The 24,523-nt window shown below is 39.7% G+C and overlaps 1 protein-coding gene across 1 annotated transcript in view; it reads right to left on the bottom strand.

Moving 5' to 3' along the window:
- Positions 1-3,574: 3,574 nt before the first annotated feature.
- The window catches only part of si:dkey-256h2.1, a gene marked incomplete at its 5' end in the record, with an annotated part of 48,861 nt that continues 27,912 nt past the window's right edge, over positions 3,575-24,523 (bottom strand). The window contains 7 exon segments of the mRNA XM_034173634.1: positions 3,575-3,777; positions 4,216-4,349; positions 7,392-7,518; positions 7,595-7,719; positions 9,856-10,001; positions 17,266-17,434; positions 20,553-20,674. Of these exon segments, the coding sequence (XP_034029525.1) occupies positions 3,652-3,777; positions 4,216-4,349; positions 7,392-7,518; positions 7,595-7,719; positions 9,856-10,001; positions 17,266-17,434; positions 20,553-20,674 (949 nt within the window).

Genomic DNA, 24,523 nt, shown 5'->3' with positions numbered 1-24,523 from the left:
GGCTGTGAGTCATTTTTTCATTCTCCATAAAAAATAAAACATTGCTGCTTGTGTGTGGCCACGTCCCTTGACATCACAACAGCTTCCTTTCAGTCCTCTTGTCTCAGGGATTCATAATTCCTTGTGTGTTGTGAGGCATAATTCCGGTCTCGGCCCGCATTCACTTACCTGTGAACAGATGCTTGAAAATCTGTCTTTTAAAGCATTCAGAATCAAGGCAGGTGTTGGGAATGTTTGCTGTGTGCAATAATCAGTATCGTTCAGAGTTAAAGTTGGACTTAATTAAATTCATGGGGTTTGTTCATAAAGATTGTTGACATTCAAAAATCTGCTCGTTATTTGTTTTATTTTTTCATTGTGTTTTTCACAATGTCTTTTGATACTTAAGTTTTATGTTAAAGTAATGTTAACGTTAACTCAATTAAGGGCCCGGGCACACGGCACATGGCGTTAGCTGAATGAAGGAAAAAAGTCCCAAAGTCACAAATAGTCAAGAAAAAGTGGACAAATGAGCCTGGACTTCTCCCATCACCAAAAAGCCTGCGAGTGCAGAGCACATAAAAGACCAAAATGAAACCGAAACTAACAAAAGAAAAACGAAGCCAATGACAACCTCGACGCTTTAAACAAAATCAAAACAAAACATTCATGATGACATGAGTGGGTATCATACAGAGTGCCAGCTGTGATCACTTCTGCAGCGAGTCTGTGCTCTCCACAGCCACCTGCAGCTGCATTGTCTTGGTGTATGTGCACACACACGTCACAGCCAGAGATGGCATGTGAACGTGCGTAAATAGTTAAAGTAGTTGATCAAACATTCTTGCCATTATTTCTGAATGAAAACGTTGATTTTCGTCCCACACATGGATGAGTCATGTTCAGCTCATCCAATCTTTATTTATTGATCCGTTCAGATATCGTCAATGTTCGTGCAAGACGTCGGACTTGGGAGGTTGGACGACAATCAAACACTATGCTGACGGTACAGGAACTACACAAATGATGAGGAACCGTCAAGACAGAAAGCAAAATGGAATACAGACAAACTGAGGTTGTCATCAGGATTCATTCACATTTTTCAACAGTTTGAAAATTCTGATGAAGTGCCAGCTACAGGAACAAAGTTGAACAATGGTTAAACAATGTCTCAGATTTCAAGTTAAGTCCAGATGTCTTGTTTTGTTTTGGCTTTGGTGTCCTTCGTTCGTGCCGTGTGACCAGGGCTTAACACCATAACACAACAGCCATGTGCACTAGACCAAATTAAAAGCTTATCCTAAGTTAATCACTGCTATTGCATTTAAGTCTACAACTTTAAATATACCTCTTAGTTTTTCACATCTGCAGTCTTCCAGTAGAAGAACAAGAAAGTCTTACACAAGCCCCAAGCCTTGTTAGTGCTGGTGCTTATCTACGGCGTCTGTAGTGACAAGTGGATGAGAGACTATTACTCCCCTGGATAGGATGCTAGTCCAACTCAGATTATTTTACCAGCCAAGGCCAGTACCCATGTACAGCTGGGTGGAGTGAGGCAATGCAGATGAGACAGAGAGACACATAGTCTGAGTGGGAATCAAACCAAGGTCCATATTGGCAGCTGAGCTACCTTAGCCGCTGAGCTACTATGTCCAAAAAAGACATCAATTACAAATTACAAGTACAGTGTAAGGGACACATTAAGAAGTGACAAAGGAAAAACACACCAATGTATGGCTTGTAGGGTGGTTCAAAAAAATAAAAGATGGAAATTCATTACTCTCACCCCTTCATTTTATGATGCTTTGGGAAAAAAGAAAGCCTGCCAAATATTTTTGTCATACATTAATATTTAGAGGTAGCACATCATAGCTGAAGGTTGTAAATATATCAGTTATCGCTGCCCGAGTGCCCGTGCAATAGGTTATCCATTATCCAGTATCTAATCACATCACTTATAAAGAGGATAGAAGTTAACCACCTGAGTGTAACTAAAGTATAATTTTATATTCAATTTAAAACTATACCTGGGTTTAAATATTTCTCACAAACAACATACTTTCAAAAATGTTATTTTAGGCTACAAGCTGAAAATTTTGCTTCAATTCACAGCTTCTTTTCTTTCAGATCTTTGGTGATGGTGAATCTAACATGAGATAAATGTAAAAAGAGACACTTGCTGACTTAACATTAACCATTAACTGGAAACTTCAGTAAAACATGTCAGCTACTAGAAGTAGAACATTTGTATACCTTATTGGTTTCACCGACTGAAATAAAGGGAAACAAATTGCCCTCAAATGGGCAAATACTCAAGGTATTTTTCTTCAAACACACTGATTTGAAGAAAACTGTCCATGATGCTGCTGTGACCTCTATAGACATGGCAATTCCTTTTTGGGAGAGAGCTAGAATCCCACTGAAGGCAAAGCAGCATCTGATCACAAAGTTAGAAAAGGTGTTCGGAAAATGGAAAACATTGAAAAAGACCAAGAATCGCAATACAGACAAGCAGAAGAAAGATGAAACAGTGTTTTGTGAATCTTTGGAGGACTTGTTTGACATGGCACATCAGGATGTCCTAACAATGATAAAGTTTGAAGATGACAGACAGTTCCTACTTGCTCAGCGAGAGAAAGGTAGAGGAAGCATGGCAGGCATAGATAAAATACAAACTGCCAAAGAACAAAGAGCAGAAAAAAGGAAAGCTGCAGAAGCAAAATACAAAGAGAAACTGGAGGAGCCTGGACCATCTAATGTCTCACTACCTGACACTGTCTCCAGCCAGAGTGAAGAGAACACAGAATGTCCAGATGAAGAATTTGTTATGCCAGTGCCACAAAAAGCCAGTAAAATTAAAGCTGTTGTAACACCAGGACTTGCAGTAGCATTGGATAGGACCAAAACAACAGACAGAAGTGCCACCTATATTCTGACTGAAACGGCAGCAAGTCTTGGTCATGATGCAAGCAACTTAAATATCATTATCATGTAAAGGATGTTCTCTTATGTTACACAGCTGTATAATTGGTTCTTGTGCTGATTCATACATTTTTGAATATTAAGTATTGCAAGACATAAAGAATATTATTGTTTGGAGCTAGATCAAAATATATGTGGAAATATATAAAGCATAGACTTATTTAAATTTATCAATAATGAAACAGTATTTCATCAATAAAATGAAAATGCAATGTTTGATTGTTACAAAATCTTCGCTACCCCAGTATGTAGGTATTGTAGGAGCATGATACATGTACGAGAAGAACTGCATCTCACAATTCATGTTTTAGTGTTAACTATTTTATGGGATATGAAAAGATTTGATTTTCCAATGTATTGCCATAATTTCTGTCCTGACATATCAATATTAAACTGACAGAAATAATTTGGAAATATCTGGAAATGACCATACTATATGACAAAGTTATTGCCAGCAAAATCTTTAAGGGCTGTGTGCTACCAGTAAAAATTATTAGAGTTTTATGAAATTGTACATGATGTGTTTTTATGTTAGGTACAACAAATTTAGAGGGTGAGACTTGAAGTTTTTTGAAAAAAAAATTTTGACCATTTTTATGGACCACCCTAATGGCTTGACTTTCTATTCATGATCAATCATCGTTTTTCATTTGGATCAATAGTGAAAGTGTTCAGTTTGACAGAGCGGTATCATTTGTAAAATATGAGAAAAGAAGACATGATGATGTATCCAGGCTCCTTTGTGGAATTAGGTTCCTGTCCTTTGAATAAGCCAAAGTAGGCGATCGTGTTGGATTTACATCCAGTCATCTCCAACTAAAGACAGGACAACAGAAGAGAAAGATAGTTGACCCATATTTCATAAGAAAGCCACACCATTATGTGCTAAGTAACACTGGGGGGGGGGGGGCAATTAAGAGTTCAGATCCTCATCACTGCCCATTAGGACAAACTCAGGACCTTCTCAAAGTACTCGTAAGGTAACCACTGCACCATACCACCATCAATTCAGCGCTTACAATCTGCTATCAGCGCCGCTGTCTTACATCACTGGATAAATGGACTCGATATGACGTCTCATGTACTTTTTCTGACTGTGAGTTTTAATCATTTTTGTTATGTACTGTTGTTAATTTTATGGATGCTCTGAAGCACTTTGTGACATCTGTTTGAAAGGGATGCTCCTTCCAAGTTATAAAGGAGATTAAAGTGAGGTACTAGACTAAATAATGAAGTTGAGATTGAAGGACAAACCTGTTCGGTGATGTCAGTCCTCCAGGGGTCAACCTGCAGTCCACCACACCATCCTCCTCGCCCATACAGCCATGTTCCATACTCGTTAGGTACTGCACCATCTTTAACTCGCGTGGTACAGCCCAGAGGTGAATCTAACGGTAAGCCAAAGACAAATAAACGGAAATCCATGGGCTCTCGATTGAGTGTTTATAAAATATGTAGCTGACATTTTTCAAGGCTGGTAATAAATTGTGCAAAGTTTCTATAATGAGTTGCAATGGTGTGTGAGACCAGAATGTTTTTAGAACCTTAGACCTCAACGATTTTAGAAGAACTCAGCCCCTTTATTTCCTATTACATAATGAGAATTTACTGTCTTAATGTATTTATATACTGTTTAGGTTCTTGTTATCACACACACTATTATTATTATTATCATTATTATTATTTTATTATTACTTCTATTTTGTCATTTGATTTTTAAATGGACCACAATGGAAATAAGTGTTTTCACTTTCTTGTGTCATCCATGTATTTTTAACGTATTTACAATAATATTATGTACTTACACTGAGCAGGGGTGGTGGCCAAGTGGTTAATGCACTTGGTTTCGGTTCAGAAGGCTCCGGGTTCAAATCCCATCCCTGCTACATTTCTCCATGTCATGTGGAGTTGCGTCAGGAAGGGCATCCGGCGTGAAACCTGTGCCAATTCAACATGCAGATCCACTTTGGATTTGCTGTGGCGACCCTGAGTGCAAACAAGGGAGCAGCCGAAGGGACTTACTTTACTATTATGTACTTACATTGAACTTACTAAATAAAATCGTGCACGCACACACTCACGTTTTTAATATAAATATGATTTAGCGCCTTATGCTGGAATGCTGTGCAAGTTCAGAATGCAATTAGCAAAGTTAGCTAATATCCATAGTTTCTCCAAAAATATTAGTCCTATCAATGTTCTGTTTTGTAGTGTTCATCCTTGACCTAAAATGCATAAGCATACCAAACACAAAATGTCAGGTCTCCAGTTTGTCCATAATCAAAGTTATACACACACCATGGAGCTGTATATGAGAACTAGAGAGCGCAGTCCCAATGCTGCACACTAAACGAAAACGTCCCTTCATGGACAGCGACATGACTTCTCCTAATCGGACAAAATATTGATGAAGTACCCGGATGTTAATGCATTTTCAAAGGAGATTTGCGAAAAATGCTTGCAAAATACGTGTTAAAATGCCATTTTGACCTGGATATCGAGCCAGTAAAAAGAATTTACATTAAATTATGTCAGGAAAGTATTAAACTTACTCTGACACACACACATTCCCAAATATTAGTGTTGAAAGATACACGGATCTGCGCTGCTCAAGCTGTTGAGCTGAGTGCGGCTCCTAAAACCATTACAATACATTTATATATATTATATTTTTACGCAGTTATCCTTTATTGACCGAGTTTCATTCATGAAGTCAGTGGTGTGGGTACACATCTCTCTGTGTGGGTGTGACTGTGAGCGGCACAGTCATTATAATCTCATTATTTTAAGGTGCAAATAAAAAAAAAAATCCCCAGTCTTGTCGAACTATTTTAATCACTAACGACAAGTATTTTAACTAGACATTGGTCTAGCAGTGGAAAATATCAACTAGACATAAGTCAAGCGTTAATGGTCTGTGTCATCGGGTGACACAGGTACGGCAGGAAACATACAGCTGTTTATCATCCAAATATCACGGACAAAGTGACAAGAATAACCAAAACCACTTACTTATGGAAGGAAATATTGTCTCCCTTGTTCCTCCGTTTGTGGCTTTGCCAACATGCGCAGCTTTCAGGCATATTCCACCTGTTTCTTGAACTTCTATGCACACAAATCATTAACCTGCCCGGAATTATAATGGCGATCACGCCTCCTTGTCGGCACACGGCTCAGCGCTACTGCGCTCTCTAGTTCTTATATACAGCTCCATGACACACATGCACAGAGAGCTTGATGTCTTTTCCGCATTCTGTCGCAAACAGGTGCTTCTATTTTTACACATGCACAATAAGAGGAAGTGGAAGGTGGAAGTCATCAAACGCAATACAATTTCCAGTCATGGTACCAGCAACATGACACTTAACTAAACAGACTAAACCAATCGAACTACAAAAACACAATGAATCAATAACACGAACAACACTGCTAACTAACATGAACCACAATAACATTTAAAACCCCAAACTTCAATGATGCATTGCAGCATAACATTCATTGTTTACTGGTTAGCTAAAATTGCTAATTTCTCCAAAAATATTTGTATTATCAACTTTCCATTTTCGTAGGATTCATTCTTGACCAAAAATACATACCATGGCAAACGGAAAATGTCACCTTTCCCCAGTTTCTCTCTGACCAAAGGCATGTGTCTATTATAGAGCTACTTGTCTATTATATATATATATGTGTGTGTGTGTGTGTGTGTGTGTGTGTGTGTGTGTGTGTGTGTGTGTGTGTGTGTGTGTGTGTGTGTGTGTGTGTGTGTGTGTGTGTGTGTGTGTGTGTGTGTGTGTGTGTGTGTGGAAAACATTTTCTAACATGGGACTTATTTTTAGATATTTATTGAGCTGAGGTACATATTAAGTCACTACTTTATTTCTCAGAAGATAGCTATGCAATCAAAAGCAGTTAAATATGAATTTTGCAGCTCGTTGGTCTGAAAATAGACCAATTCTATACAATCACACACACAAAAAAAATTATGTTTATGATGCGATTACACTTACAATATCTTATCAACATCGAATAATATTAACAAGCATTTTATAAGGCCTTACAAAGACCTTATTACAGGTTATGAACACTTATTACAAGGACCTTCATATGAGGCATCACCAATTCATTCTTCAGTGACTTGTGTCTGAGTTAGTTATGCTGGTTTATAGTGGGGATGGTACATTGGTTCTACAATGATTAGATGTAGTCCTTTCCGAAACAGAAACACACCAGCAACATGACACATGTCATGAAAAACAAATTTCAAATATAAGTCTACTACCACATTTATGAAGTGACAACTAAAAGATGAACTTATTATATGTAAAGGATGTTACTGTGTTAGCAACATGATGATGATGATAACACATCAGGTTGAAAAAAAAATTCTACGCCGCTCAAATGCATCACACAGAGCTCATGTTCCTCACCTGCAGTGTCAAATGTGAGAGTGTTGTTAAAAACAGTGTTGATTAAGAAATGGTGGGAGGTGATACAAAATTCCCCACATTTGTTCTCATCACTGCCGTGAGCCGTGATGACGGCGAACAGCTCCACCTGAAAACAGTCACACAGCTGCCATGAGCCAGGAAGATGTCACGCGCCTCAAACTGATAAGCATCTGATTTGTTACCTTTTTGGTTGAGACTGGAACAGTGAAATTGATTGGCTGGTATCTCTTGTTGTAGTTTTTGTCAAAGATACCCCCGCTGTACAGTGACATCAATCTGAAGGGGCGGGGCATTTCTACAAGCTTACCTGTTGGAGTACAGATGGTTTGGTTAAGTGAAAACACAACACCTGCTTGTGTAATTTGTAATTATCAGTGTTTGCCATCAAAGACTGACTATATTTGAGTCTGTATGTAAAATTTTGACCCTATGTAAAACAGAGAAGATTAAAAAAAAAAATCAAACTTGTACACCCAAATGTTTGTTTTTTAAAGTCATTAATGATGTATGCTGTACAATCATTCCAATCTAGCAAAAGAACCATTTAAAGAAATGATAAAAAGCCCAGCATTACCATGACCTTTATACTCATGATAAGTGTATGTCCGACCACAAATGTAAGTGGCAGTGGCCGACAAGTATTTTCACGTTTGTTCCATTCTGAAATGTATTAATTCCTTTATATTTCCATGACGCAGTAGAACGAGAGCATGTGAGTGACTGTGATTCATGTGTATGCATGTGAATGAAGAGCCCCCCCCAACCTCTGTGATGGCCCTGGAGGTAACAACTATAGCTAAAAGTCGAATAATAAAGCCATGAATAATGAGCCATGTATGGATTTGTCAGAACTTTCAGTGACTACGTTTACATGCAGCCAATAACCCTTTATAACCGGAATATTAGCAATAACCCGGTTGCGCACAGCCGTGTAAACACCCGCAAAAACCCAAATATGCTCATATTCGTATTTTTAAAAACCTGAATATGACTGCTGGGGTACTCTTGTTCTAACCCGAATATCAGGTCATATAAACGTGCATCGAAATATCCCCATAGAAAGGAACATTATTTTTGTGTTCTGCGCATGTCCTATCCGCAAGGAATCTTGGTCTTTTGAGTATGGCAACTACTTGTATGCGGCGCACGCAACCCACCGGACAACACAGAAGCAGAGGTAAACAAGTATGGGGAAATCCAGACGCGGCAGCACAGCACCATACTTATGGAGCGAGGAGGAAACCGAATACTTCATTTGTATCGTGAAAGACATGAATATAATGTCTTCTATTGACGGTAGAAAGAGGAACAAGAAACGGAAATGACGCATATTTGCGTTGTGACGTTCTCCGTGCGTCTGGACGTTGTCCGTCGCTGTTTAGATGGGGATATTCCAAATGATACCAGTGACCATGTATACAGGAGTAACTCTGTCTGCTTAAGCATGTAAACGGGTTATTCCTAATGATTCAGAAACCGGAATACTGACCTTAACCCGAATATTAACGGCATGTAAACGTAGTCAGTGATTATTCGAATAATGAGCCAGGTATATGAACATTGCGCAAACAATTAAAAAACGCTGTGAGTGAGTGCAAGTGATTGCGTCAGCGCACACAGCACAGCTCACCTGATCGGATTATAACGAGATATTAAATCTATCAAAAACATACTTTTACAGCCGTTCATGAGAAGGAATGCACATACAACTGTTTTACCAAGCCATTACAATTTAAACATTACAAATAATTTACCTTTTAGACTGTTCCAAAAGCATTCTCCACCTCATGTAGCACACGAGAGAGAGCGCGAGAGAGAGAGAGAGAGAGACAGAGAGAGAGAGCAAAGCTCCAGCTGAAATGGTCCTCTGTAATTCCGGAAGCGATTAGAGGTGTTTTCAACAGCCAGACCCTAACAGAAAATGATTAATCCACTATGAAATAATTATTTAATATACAGCATGCAGTGCACAAAGCAGGTGGGATTGTTATGACAAAGTGCACAAGAGGGCGGCGCCAAAATAGCCTGTCCAAAATAGCGTGTCCTGTCCTTGTAGCCACCAGGTACTCGAATAATGGCCTTCTAACAGCCTCGTCCTCACCACTAACATTACTCTAACATCCTGGTTTGTCCTCGCAGTACCTCATACCAAACTACCCATGAACTTCTTGAAATTAGTGCCATGGTCATACCCCTGGTCCCACCGAATAATGAACGATGAATAATGAGCCACGTAGCATGTTTTTTTGGTACAAGTCCAGTTAGTCAACAAATGTGGGAGAATAGTGGCTCTTAGAGGCAAAATATTCCACTAACGAGGATCATCTCTGAGCCACCATACCCCCAAAAAGCTAATGTCAATAACAATCACTTTTGATTGATGAAAGCCTTTGAAACTGATGCAGTCTACCCCAGAAGAATCTGAATGTCGCTGAGTGTTTACTTGTTATTTTGTTAGCACTAAATCTCAGGTTGAGGGACACCAGCCACAGCTTGGCCCACGGCGGAGTCTTCATAGTGAAGGTGCATCTGCTGCTGTCCAGTAAGGGGATAAGTGGGGACACGTCCGTGAGCCAGTGACCGATGCGTCTACCCCAAAAACACACAATCATACAGTCAGGATTAGCCATAGGAACAACAGGACCATAAAAAAAAAAAACACTTAAAACCACCTGAAACCACCAACACATTCAAGATTCAAGAGATTCACTAGTTTATTGTCATTGTCAAGGTAACAACAAAATTACATTTAGAGCAATTCATACAATCATTAACTTGTGCAAAAGCTGAAATTTGGCAGAAGAAGTAGGTGTTAATTTTATTTGCATGTTTATGATTCTGTAACAGTGGCCCATCCTCTTTCATTTATTCATCGCTGGTCAGAAAATAAATTGGGGGCCTCTTTTGTCTTTTTATTCAGTTCTGTGGATGTGATCACCCAGTCAGTTAGTGAACTGGGGGGGGGGGGGTAGAGTCAGTCCTGACCAAGTGGCAACACTCGAGCTTGCACTTTGACCCTGAATTCATTTTTCTTGATGCTCCTGACTGTTCACTTGAGGCTGGCTGCAAAACAGAGCAAATTCCTATAGATGCCCATTTTAAAATGTCCAAATTTAAAGCAGAAATTAACATGTTTACAGCCTGGTACAAAAAGCGGTTTTGGTCTCTATAGATAGTTTTCTCCTCCATGACAGCTGTATGGGGGGTGGGGGGCTGGTTTGGGTGTGTGTGTGTGTATATATATGGAGTGAATTTTAAGATGATCTAATAAATAAAATTCTGTGTAATTATGGGCGTGGTTGCTTTGAGTGACAGCGACTGTGTCCATCAACCCCCCCCCCCCCCCGTAGCATCTGAGTGAAAAGGAGCCATTCACTTTTGTGTTTGGAGTATTTTATTACAGACACCTGGAATAATACGGGTTTTTGTGTGGTGAAACGTCTGCACAGATCATCTAAGACGTCCCTGTTGCAATATTCACACCGAGTAAAACTCTCACTTTCACTCATCTTCAGCCGCTTATCTGGGATAGGGTTGTGGGAGCAACGTCTCCAGCAGGGGACCACAAACTTCCATTTCCTGGGCCACATTAACCATCTGTGACTGTAGATTACCGAGGCGTTCCCAGGCCAGTGTGGCGATATAATCTATCCACCTAGTCCTGGGTCTTCCCCCGGGGTATTTTCCCAGATGAACGTGCCTGGAACACCTCAATTATGTCTAAAGGAGACACCAGCCACCCTCCTAAGGAAACCCATTTCGGCCACTTGTATCCGCGATATATTTCTTTCGGTCATGACCCAACCCTCATGACTATAGATGAGAGTAGGAATGAAGACTGATCAGTAGATTGAAAGCGTCACCTTTTGGCTCAGCTCCCTTTTCGTCACAACAGTTTGGTAGAGGCTAATCTCACACCCCATTGTCCCCTCACTTGTGAACAAGACCCAGAGGTACTTAAACTCCTACACTTGGGGCAAGACCTCATTTCCTACCCCGAGTAGGCAATCCATCGGTTTCCTGCTGAAAACCATAGCATCAGATTTAGAGGTGCTGATCCTCATCCCAGTTGCTCACTCGGCCGCGAAGCGGGCCAGTGAGAGTGCTGGAGGTCACAGGCCAATGAAGCCAACAAGACCACACCATCTGCAAAAAGCAGAGAAGAGACCCTGAGCCCACCCAACTGAAGTCTCTTCTCCTCCCCAGCCATGCCTCGATATCCTGTCCATAAATATCACAAACACGATTGGTGACAAGACGCAGCCCTGGCGGAGGCCAACCCCCACCGGAAACGAGTCTGACTTACTGTCGAGAACCCAAACACAGTTCTGGCTTTGTGAGTACAGAGATTAAGAGGGGACCCCTCACTCCATACTCCCGCAGCACCTCCCACATTATCTCCCGGGGAACCTGATCATATGCCTTCTCCAAGTCCACAAAATACATGCAGGCTAGATGGGCATTTTCCCAGGCCTTGTGAGAGTGAAGAGCTGGTCAGTTGTTCCACAGCCAGGATGAAGCCCACATTGTTCCTCTTCAATCAGAGATTCGACTATCGGCCAAACCCTGCTTTCCAGTACCCTGGAGTAGACTTGACAAAGGAGGAATAGTGTGATGCCCCTTTAATTGGCACACACTCTCTGGTTCCATTTTTAAAATATAGGGACCACCACCCCAGTTTACCAGTCCTTTGGCAGACCAGAACACAATGTTGAAGAGACGTCTCATCCAAGACAGTCCATCTGCACCCAGAGCCTTCAGCATTTCTGGACGGATCTTCTTTATGGTTCATCTCCATGGTTACTCCAAACTCCTCCCACACACGTTGCCTTGCCTCCCTCACACCAGAAGTTGCTGCCCTTCAGGCCTGTCGGTACCTTGCAACTGCCTCTGGAGTCCTCTGAGATAACATATCCCGGAAGGACTCCTTCTTCAGTCGGAAGGCTTCCCTGACCACCGATGTCCACCATGGTGTGCAAGGGTTGCCACCCCTTGAGGCACATAAGATCTTCAGGTGACAGTTCCCCACTGCAGCTCAGCAATGGAAGCTTTGAACATTGCCCATTCTGGTTTAATGCGCCCAACCTCCACAGGGATGCCAGAAAAGCTCCGCTGGAGGTGAGTTGAAGTTCTGTCAGACAGTGGGCTCCTCCAGCCTTTCCCAGTTCACCAGCACTATCCATTCGGGCTTACCAGGTCTGTCCAAAGTCCTGCCGCATTCTCTGATCCAACTCAATACCAGATGGTGATCAGTTGAAAGCTCATGTCCTCTCTTCACCCGAGTGTCCAGAACACGCGGTCTCAGATCAGATGATATGATTACAAAAATCGATTATCAACCTTCAGCCAAGGGTGCTCTGGAATCATACATACAATGATTTGCAAATCCTCTTCAACCTATATTCAACTGAATACACCACAAAGACAAGATATTTAATGTTCAAACTGATAAACTTTATTGTTTTTGTGCAAATATTTGCTCATTTTAAAATGGATACCTGCAACACGTTTCAAAAAAGCTGGGACAGTGGTATGTTTACCACTGTATTACATCACTTTCCTTCTAACAACACTCAATAAGTGTTTGGGAACTGAGGACACTCATGACTGGGCATTAAAGGAGCATCCCCAAATGTTTCAGTCGTTCACAAGCAAAGATGGGACGAGAATCACCACTTTGTGAACACCTGCATGAAAAAATAGTCCAACGGTTTAAGAACAATGTTTCTCAACATTCAATTGCAAGGAATTTAGGGATTCCATCATCTACAGCCCATAGTATAATCAGAAAACTCATAGAATCTGGAGAACCTTCTACACGTAAGCGGCAAGGCTGAAAACCAACATTGAATGCCCGTGACCGTGGCCGGGAGTTTAATTACTTATTCACTATAAATTGCTACATGTAATGGTTCGGTGTGAGCCGATCGCGTTTTATACCATAAATAAATGCTACATTTTTGGTGCTCTGTGTGAGCAGGATTCAGTACTAAAATTATTTTATTAATTAAACGCTACAGTGATGTCAAATGAATGAAAATGCGTATGCCTATGCTTTAATGGGTGTTCATTTGATTTATGATGGTTTTGAAATGATACATTATACGGTCTGATTAATGACTGAATTGTGTGCTTATGATGAATTGTAATGAACATGTGGAAATAAAGTCATAACTAATAATAATAAAGTATTAAAGTCATGACTAATGCCAGACATGATGTTCCATGATATGTTCAAAGGTCATGAGATGTGTAATGCAAATAATGTTGTTGCCTCTGTTTATAATCAAAAGGTTTGTACATTTATGTACAAACCTGTAAACTGTCAACATGACAAAAAACTCTGCCTGTCTTACTGGATTAAAGGTACAGTGTGTCATTTTTGAAGAGGAGAGCAAATGCTATGTCCATCAAACATTGTGTTTTTAAACTTTTCAATGTTATTTATTTTATTAACTTAGAAACATGCAAAAAAGAACTTTGATATTACAACATAAGTGCCATTTTTTTGTCTATTATTCTTGCTTTCAATGCATCTAAAACCAATCAAAATGACTCGAAACACGCGCTGCCTCGGGTGATAATTGCCAACAGCACCGCTATTCTAAACATTTCTGGGGAGAACCCTGAAGGACATATTATTTAAGGAGCCATTCAACAACACATCAAACTATTCATGATTGTGAGTCTATCCACGTATATGTGGTCATGATTAGTAGTCACTGATGTACTGTACTTTACTGGTAATTAGCCCCAGTGATGGGCACAGCTAACCAAAAAGTTAGCTTTGATAACAGATAATCAGCTAACTGAAAAGTTATCTTTTATGAAGCTAAACTGATAAACCACCAAAAAAATTATCGGAAGATACAGCTAACCGATAACTTTCAGTATTGTCTCCGGTACACTTGAAACTAACAAGCTGATTTTGAGTTTTAACACCATGATCACTTCTGGTAGCGTCAAAGACAACCACAGACCCAAATAATAACTCAGCATTTCTGTCTTTGTGTGCCTTGCCCTCTGCTGGAAGCTCCTGTTTAGTACATAGCTTGCAGTAGTGAAGCAGTTGACAGGAGCAGTGAAGCTCAACTCTACACACACACAAAATATACATCATTACTCCTTAACAGAATATAGCAGTGTCGCCATGAGGCAGAGGTCTTGTAAAATAAAGCAGTGCTGACTTATGGTTTTGATTTATAAATACAATTAATATGGATAGAACAACTCCATTAATGTCAATTCTGTCATTTGTACAAAGTTAAAACATAACATATATCTTTTAATTTTAAATAATGCACTAATTCTGAAATTTTGTAACAAACACAGACAGATGCCAAAGGGATTATGGGTAAAATGTGCCTCCGCTAACACTGATTGGTTGACTCATTCATTCTATGTAAAAACCAACACGTTAATGTGAAGTGTGTGTTGCTTTTTACATATAAACGTGCTTTTGTAAAATATGCCATGTTTTTATTTGTTAAAAAAAGGCATTTGCAAAACAAAGCCAAGTTGTGATTAGACAACCGTCTGATATAACCAGTGTCAAAATAAATAGAAAACTGCCATCTACTGGTGCCCAGAAGCTCAGTACTTAGGGCAAATACTGCCATGAACACTACTGGCCAGTAGATGGCAGTAGAGAATCTGAAAACTTGCTAAAACAAATATTCCAAATAAATAATCCGTCTGTGTCTGCCACGTTTAAGATGCGTGGAATTTAATAAACGCAAATCGAATTTCAGACATCTTATATTACTCTGGAACAAAGAGGACAGTCAGTGTTTGACAAAAGCAAGACGTTAAAGAGCAAACAGGAAGCACTGCAGCTCACAATGTTTCCAATTGAAAATAATGGAGAGGCAACCTGAGCTGCTTCTGGCATTTTTACATAAAACAATAACAACATCTATAAACACAGAGAATATATTCACGAGAGTTTTAGGCACAATATACAAAGGGTTTAATGCTGTTGTCCGTGTGGCACCTGATCAGAGCTTCTCAAATGCATTTCTTCTGTCGTGAATGTACTGAGATTACCCATAATGCACTTGGCACAGCATGTTCACACTAAAACCTTCAAAGCTGGTGCATTACTTTAAAACTAAAACATATATCTGATATTTTCACTTTATAAAACTTCAGACGTGACGTTAATTTAAATAACTTGTCCGAAATTAGTTTGGTTAAAATTTTAACAATAAGTTAAAACTGTATGCCTCTGGATGACTTGGGTGATATTGCCAGCAAACTAGTATAAGGTCAAAAGAAATGAGGGTTTTTTCTGTGAGTATGTTTCTGTTCTGTTAAAAAAACTATATGGATTTGATTCATATGTTTTTACGTCAGCCAAGCTTGAACCTTCGTGCGCATGCGTGTTTTTCCACGCCTGTCGGTGACATCATTCGCCTGTGAGCACGCCTTGTGGGAGGAGTGGTCCAGCCCCCTCGTCGGATTTTCATTGTCTGAGAAGTTGCTGAGAGACTGGCGCTGTGCTTCATCATTTCCAAAACTGTGAGTCACATCCGAGTAGATACCATTCGACAAATTAAGCTGGTTTTCGGTGAAAATTTTAACGGCTGATGAGAGATTTTGGATTGTTTCTATTGCTGTAAGGACTTCCCATGGAGCGGGACATCGCGCAGCGCTCCGAGGCGACGTCGTCATCCTGTTTCAAGCTGAAAACCTCCAAATTTAAGCCTCTGTTGACCCAGGACATCATGAGAGAACAGAGAACTTTCAGAAGAGGTCGGGATCAGCAGTTTATCCGGACATTCCACTGTTAAAGGAGATTTTTTTAATGAAAGACGTGCGGACGGATTGGCGCGTCGGCTCGCAGCCGGTGCAGCGCGCCTGCCACAGGAAAAACACCTCTGTGTTGATAACCATTTGTAAAATCCAGGCGGCTTTTGGTGGCTTTCGGTTGAGTGAGTATCTGAGAAATTGTTTAACAGCAGGGCATGTTCCAACTTGTCCTTAAGGCTTCCAAAATGGCTGAAAATGCCTGTTTTTACAAATAAAAAAATGGATTATTTTACAAAAGCACATTTATCTGTAAACACCAACACACAACACACGTCACATTAACGTGTTGGTTTACATAATGAATGACTCAACCAATCAGTGTATGGCGGAGGCACATTTTACCCAGAATCCTTTGCGATCTGTCTGTGTTTGTTACAAAACTTCAGAATTAGTGCATTATTCAACATTAAAAGATATACGTTATATTTTAACTTTGTACAAATGACAGAATTGACATTAATGGAGTTCTTCTATCAGTATTCATTTTATTTATACACTAAACCATAACACAGCATTGCTTTATTTTCCAAGACCTCTGCCTGACGGGATCATGCCAACTGAGTAAAGAGTTGAACTTCATGGCTTCTCTGAGCTTGTGTCTGTGCTGAAGCCATGTAGTAAACAAGAGGCAAGATGTTCAAAGACAGAACTGCAGGCTCATTGTTTGGGTCTGTTGTTGCTTTGATGCTACCAGAAGCGATCGAGGTGTTAAAACTCAAATTCAGCTTGTTAGTAGTTGCAGATGTACCAGAGGCCATACTGGAATTTATCGGTTATCTGTAACTTCCGATACATTTTTGGGTGGTTTATCGTTTTATCTGTTATCGAAGTTAATTTTTTGGTTATCTGTGCCCACCACTGGCTGTAATATAACAAAATGTGGGAAAAGGGAAGCGTTGTGAATATTTTCCAAAAGCACCATATAATTATCGATCCAACATCCTGCTGAATGTCATCCAGCCATGTCTTTGATTTACTTTGTTTCATTTCACTTTCTTTTTTAACTGGAGCCAGCTTGCTGTTTATTTTGCAAAGACTGTACCTGCGGAACGCAGTGATCCACCGTCCCAGCTCCATGTTGCAGTACGGACTGAGGTCATTGCAGCAAACAAACAGTTGTACTGTATGATCCCAGTGAGCACAAGACATGTCTCTTCTGCCAGGACATGACAGCGACATGTCAAGCTCAAGTCTGTCAAAGTCCATCAAGCCTGCAGACAATGTAAGATCAACACAAGATGAGACCCTTCAGCATCACAGTGTTGGCCAATGAATGTTCATCTGGGTGACTGTCATCAAAATATTTCATTTTGTGTTACCTTGCCCCTTGGAATAGATGTTTCTACTTCCCTGTGGCATTTTCCATTTGTCACCACTGACTCATTTCCCCTTTTGGGCATTCAATTAAGATACGTATTTACTAGCACTTTTTTCTTATTTCTAGTTCATGATGACATTAAGTCTAAGGTGCAGTTCACACTAAAATCAAGATTCTTGCTGCTCTGGGGATAGATTTTGCAATGATGCTTTTGCCGTATCAGTTGTAATCGTGAACTCTGCAGTTTCAACTGCAGGAGCAGATCTAAGTTTCATAGAGAAAATTTTGAAATTAAGGGTGCATTTTCCTGCAATCTCAGGCCATTGAAGCATGTATTTTGGACATTTGGAACAGGTAATTGCTATAATTTTATTTAAAGGTTGAGATGGATGATACATTAAAAAATTAATTCCGTTTCTGGCATCAAATGTCACAGTATTGTTTTAAAATCTGCACTGTGTACTACTAACAACCAGGCAGGCAAGTAAAAAGTTGTAAATAGCACATCATTATATGAAGATATTAATGAGTCTTCATTGTTTAAGATGATCCTTCTGGTTCTCAAAGAACAGAGGTGCAGAAGAGGTGCCTGGGGTGAGCCTGAATGAAACGTTTGATAACATCCTCAGTGTTAAGGTCCTTCACCTTTGTGTAGTGTACAGCTATCATGGCCAATGAAAACACATTTTGCTCACAGATGCGTTTTCACATGTCAGAGGACAGAGAAATACCCTTCTTGTGTTGGACAGGAATTTTTTTTTTGAGTGGCACAAATAATTTGTGTGGTATCTTATTGTTTTGTAAATAGTTGTACAAAAAATGCAGGAAGCATTTCCTGCATTTTAATATAAATAGTTGTACAACCCCAATTCCAATAAAGTTGGGACATTGTGTAAAATGTATATAAAAACAGAATACAATGATCTGCAAATCCTCTTCAATCTATATTCAATTGAATACACCACAAAGACAAGACATTTAATGTTCAAACTTATAAGCTTTATTGTTTTTGTGCAAATATTTGCTCATTTTGAAATGGATGCCTGCAACACGTTTCAAAAAAGCTGGGACGTTTACCACTGTGTTACATCACCTTTCATCCTAGCAACACTCAATAAGTGTTTGGGAACTGACGACACTCATGATTGGGTATAAAAGGAGCATCCCAAAAAAAGCCTCAGCCGTTCACAAGCAAAGATGGGGCGAGGATCACCACTTTGTGAACAGCTGCATGAAAAAATAGTCCAACAGTTTAAGAAAAATGTTTCTCAATGTTCAATTGCAAGGAATTTAGGGATTCCATCATCAACAGTCCATAATATAATCAGAAAATTCTGAGAATCTGATGAACTTTCTACATGTAAGCAGCAAGACCGAAAACCAACACTGAATGCCCGTGACCTTTGATCCCTCAGGCGGCACTGCATTAAAAACTGACATCATTGTGTAAAGGATCTTACGGCGTGGGTTCAGGAACACTTCAGAAAACCATTGTCAGTTAACACAGTTTGTCACTACATCTATAAGTACAAATTAAAATTCTCCCATGCACAGCATGTGTTACAACAGCGTGGCTTCGTAGTAAAAGAACACTGGTACTCGACTGGCCTGTCTGCAGTCCAGACCTGTCGCCCATTGAAAATGTGGTGCATTATGAAGTGCAAAATACGACAATGGAGACCCCGGACTGTTGAACTACTGAAGTCGTACATCAAGCAAGAATGGGAAAGAATTCCACCTACAAAGCTTCAACAATTATTAAGTGTTGTTAGAAGGAAAGGTGATGTAACACAGTGGTAAACATACCACTGTCCCAGCTTTTTTGAAACGTGTTGCAGGCATCTAGTTCAAAATGAGCAAATATTTGCACAAAAACAATAAAGTTTATCAGTTTGAACCTTAAATATCTTTTCTTAGTGGTGTATTCAACTGAATATAGGTTGAAGAGGATTTGCAAATCATTGTATTTTGTTTTTATTTACATTTTACACAACATCCCAACTTCATTGGAATTGGGGTTGTATATAACTTTGTTGTTTGCTACATTTGTACATATGTTTTTGAAATTTACAATTCATATTTGCAATCTAAGTTATAAAAATGGTTTGTTGAATATGTTTGTGGTTTTCACAGTAAGAAAAATTCAGATTTTATGTTTTGTGGATGCCCATCGAGTCTACATGTGTTTTGTGGACTTGGAGAAGGTGTATGATCGGGTACCCTGGGAGATACTGTGGGAGGTGCTGTGGGAGTATGGAGTGAGGGGTCCCTTCTCAGGGCCATCCAATCTCTGTACTCATAAAGCGAGAGCTGTGTTCAGGTGCTCGGCAGTCGGACTCATTTCGGGTTGGGGTTGGCCTCCGCCAGGGCTGTGCCTTGTCACCAATCCTGTTTGTGATATTCATGGACAGGATATTGAGGCATAGTCAGGGGGAGGAGGGTTTCCAGTTTGATGGGCTCAGGGTCTCATCGCTGCTTTTTGCAGATGAGGTGGTCCTGTTAGTGTCATTGGTCTGTGACCTCCAACACTCACTGGATTGGTTTGCAGCCGAGTGTGAAGCGGTTGGGATGAGGTTCAGCAGCTCTAAATCTGAGGCCATAGTTCTCAGCAGGAAACCAATGGACTGCCTAGTCCGGGTAGGGAATGCGGTCTTGCCCCAAGTGAAGGAGTTCAAGTACCCCAGCGTCTTATTCACGAGTGAGGGAACAAGGGATTCTGAATCAGTAATGCACCATGCTACCCAACAGATAAAATAAAAAAATATTTCATGAATCTGGTCTTCAATAAAGCTTTGAAGTTTCACATGAGGAACAACTAAAATCTGTTTTTTATGTTCTGACAACAATAAATTGAGCAGAACCACCCACTTCTTGATAATCATTGAATACAGTGGTTACTCTCAAATACAGGACACCAGTACAAAATATTCTGAGAATGCAACAAGGTAATCAAGGGATTGGTCATTAGTATTGAAAGTAGATCATTTAGCACATATTTCTGACAGAAGTACCTGATGGCATGTTGACTGTCACCATTGCTCCTTTCTCTCCCTGCATTTGGGTTTTGTTAAAGACAGAAACTACCTTTGCAGGAAGCTGAAGTTTGGTCTTCAGATCTGCAATGAACTCAAACCTACAGATGGAACCAAAGTCAGAAATTAATGTAAAAATTAAAAAAATAAAATACTGTGCCTAAAATCTTACTCATTAAACTAATCAAAGATTAATTGTAATTAATCTGTTCAAGAATATGAACTGATTAAAAAAAACAATATTTAGCCTCCACACATAACAGTCAAGATATGTTAATACTGTGCATCCAGAAAGTATTCACAGCGCTTCACTTTTTCCACATGTTCTTATGTTACGGCCTGATTCGAAAATATCGCAAATTAATTTTTCCCCTCAAAATTCTACTCACAACACTGTAAGCAGATATATGCAAAAACAATGTTGAATTAAATATGAAATTTAATTAAATACCCTGAAAGCGGCACCACTTGCATACTGCAGGAACTTGATCATGTTATAATCGACAGCAATCAGCCTTTGATCTGAAAGTGTTAAGTTCTGGATACGACTTGATTAAACATCTGTCTTAAACTGGACGCAAGACAAACAACTGATGTAATATCTATATTATAATAGGTCTGTGTGTGCATGCGTGTGTATAGCATGTATATAGCACTGATCACACCAAAACCGGAGAGAGCTGACATTTGCTGTTTGGTATATATTTTGGGTCAAGGATGAACGCTGCGAAAACAGAAAGTTGATAAGACTAATATTTTGGAGAAATTTTAGCTAACCAGTAAACAATGGACATTGTGCTGTAATGCACAATGGGAGTTCGGGGTTTAAAATGTTATTGTAGTTCATGTTAGTTTAACAGTGTTGTTACTGTTATTGATGTATTGTGTTTTTGTAATTCAATTGGTTGAATCAGGTGTGCTGATCACCTGATCACCGCCCTTTAAGAGGTGAGGACGAGTCGAGCAGCTGCAAAAAACCGCGGATGAAAAGCTCACAGCTCGCTTAAAATGGGACGTTCAGTCGAACCCCGACCTCCTGCCCACGGACCAAGTTTAATGCTGCTATCGACCCACAATGAAAAATAATAGTAACGCACAGTGACATGGAGAAGTATTACTGACTTGGAAAGATTAACGCGTTAGATTACTCGTTACTAAAAGAAGTGGTCAGATTAGAGTAACGCGTTACTAAGTAACGCGTTACTCTAATCTCTGAATATAATCGTAAATACATTGCATGACACAAGAAAGTCAAAATGCTTATTTCCATTGTGGTCCATTTAAAAATCAAATAACATAATAGAATTAATAATAAACTAAATTAATAATAATAATAATACTGACAATAACAACATTAATAATAACGATAATAACTGTGTGTGTATATGACAACAACCTAAAAAATTGATAAATAATTGTGATAGTAAATTAACATTTAAAAAATTACATACATACCAGTAAATAAAAGGGTTGAGCTCCTCTTGTAGAAATTGTTGAGGTCTAATAATTGAATCACTTGTATCTGCACTGTGACTACATGAAGTTTTCTGTGAAACTACACACCCTAAATGGGTGGAGTTTGGTGATGTCAGTCCCCCTTTAAAAAGTTAGAACAGAGTCTTGCCGCTCTCTCTTCTCCGCTGGCAAAACCTCTCTGCCGCTCTTTGAGCGCTCTGCAACTCTTTTTTCTCTCTCTTTCTTTAACGCTTAATTTTTATTTTTAGGCCAAGGCCCCATTGCTAAACTAAGCTAAGATAAGCTAAGCTACCACGTGGCATTCATTCATTCATCCTTTATTTTGACAAACTTAAAGTTTAACCTGACGCTTTAAGGTGCGTCAAGTCTTAAATTTTTAAGAGAACTTCTGAGCTGAGTTTTTCAAATTAATAGCTAATTTACAGAAAAGCGACTCTCCTTTCTGTCAGCTCTTTTGTTTTTCAATGCTTTTAAAGTTTTAACCTTTTTCCTAAATTCACAAAGATTTTTAATCTGGCTCCAGCAAACTTTTTAAAAGTTACCAGAAACCATTTTCAACAAACACCTTCTACCTCTGGGTTCCTGCAAGCTGACGATGGAGCTGATTTCAAACCAGCAGCTAACCTGTCAGTAAAGCCAGCCGACACAAGCCTTGGGATCGCCCTGGGTCTCCCCAGGGCCGCTGAGTTAACCCCTTTGACCCAAGTGAGCACGACGGACGGACGGATGGAGCATCCGAACCATCCCTTCAAACGGCCCAGCTAAGTGACCCAGTTAAAGGTTCCAGAAAAGGGCTTTTTGTTGTTAATGGTGTGAAGTGGCTCTTCTTATATTTTTAATTCTGCTTCTTTTTAAACATATTCATATGCTTGTTTAATATTTTTAATAATTGGCTTCAAATTTCATCATTAAATTCTAATCAGATTTATTGACTTAAAGTCTTTAAGCTTTACCCTAAATTGTTAATCATTTTGTGGCTCATCAGATAGGGCCTAATCCGATCTAATTCAATTTGGGAGTTTAACTGCTTATTCACTGCATTCTTATGGCGCTCGCATGTGATGAATTTAATAACTGGGTTACCTCTTTATGGTCCTCCGTTGTGAGGCCTGAATATCTGTAAATTTATTAAACACTACATTATTTTAGTTCCCATGTGGACGTTCTAATAAATAAATTTGCTACATGTTACATTATTTTGGTGCTCCCGTGTGGAGGGTCGAATAAAATAAATAAATATACTACATTTTTCTGGTGCCCGCATGTGAGGCTTTATTAAATATCTGCTACACTACCCAATCTAGAGCCTGTGGATCCCCACGGGCAAAATGCTAGTTTACAGATTTATTTACATATGTACAGGTACAAACAAATGTGGCTGAGAATGTGACCCTCTTTTGTTAAAAGAAAGTACATTGAAGGTTCCCTGTTCTTCCCAACAAGGGGCACTTTGACTCCATCCCAATGTTGGCCATTTTTCTGGCCTTTGATCTTTTGTCATCTGGCTGGTTGAGTGGATCTGTTTTAGCGATAAGACATGAACAAGAATGCTTTGAAGGCCCCTGTGAGATGCAATAAATTGATTACAGAGTACTTGGATGTTGATATTTCTTGGCCCGTTTCAACAAGGGTTTTTGATCCTTAGGGACTGTTTACTGAAGTTTTCCAAAGGTCTCATGAATTTGGGCAGAGAATGTTTGGAAGACTGGTCACTTTGTGATAAGGTAGGGGCTTTCGATGCCTGACAACAAGTCAAGTGATAAGACAGTCCTTCAGCTTAAGACATTTCAGCCTTAGAAATCGGTTCTTAAAAATGTCAAATTAAGGCTACTTTTGATTCTGTAAATATGTCTGTGGCCACCCATAATGACAACATGAAAAAAGTTTTTTTTTGTTTTTTTTTTAATTGTTGCAAATTTATTAAAAATAAAAAAAAGAAATCACATGTACATAAGTATTCACACTCTGCTCAATACTTTGTTGATGCACCTTTGGCAGCAATTACAGCTTCAGGCCTTCTTGAATATAATGTCATAAGCTTGAGGCACTCTTTGGGCAGCTTTGCCCATTCCTCTTTGCAACGCCTCTCAAGCTCTATCAGGTTAGAAGCGGAGCGCCAATGCACAACCATTTTCAGATCTCTCCATTTTCAGATCTCTCCAGAGATGTTCAATCGGATTCAGTTCTGGGCAACTCAAGGACATTCACAGAGTTGTCCTGATATCTTTGCTGTGTGCTTAGGGTCATTGTCCTCCTGAAAGATGAACTGTCACCCCAGTCTGAGGTCAAGACTGCTCTGGAGCAGGTTTTCATCCAGGATGTCTCTGTATATTACTGCATTCATCTTTCCCTTGATCCTGACTAGTCTCCCAGTTCATGCTACTGAAACACATCCCCACAGCATGATGCCACCACCACGCTTCACTGTGGGGATGGTGCCTGGTTTCCTCCAAACATGATGCCTGGCATTCATG

The sequence above is a fragment of the Thalassophryne amazonica genome, chromosome 7, assembly GCF_902500255.1.
Source record: "Thalassophryne amazonica chromosome 7, fThaAma1.1, whole genome shotgun sequence".
Taxonomy (NCBI): Eukaryota; Metazoa; Chordata; class Actinopteri; order Batrachoidiformes; family Batrachoididae; genus Thalassophryne; species Thalassophryne amazonica.
The sequence above is the reverse complement of the archived record's forward strand: the minus strand, read 5'-3'. Positions and strand labels throughout refer to the sequence as shown.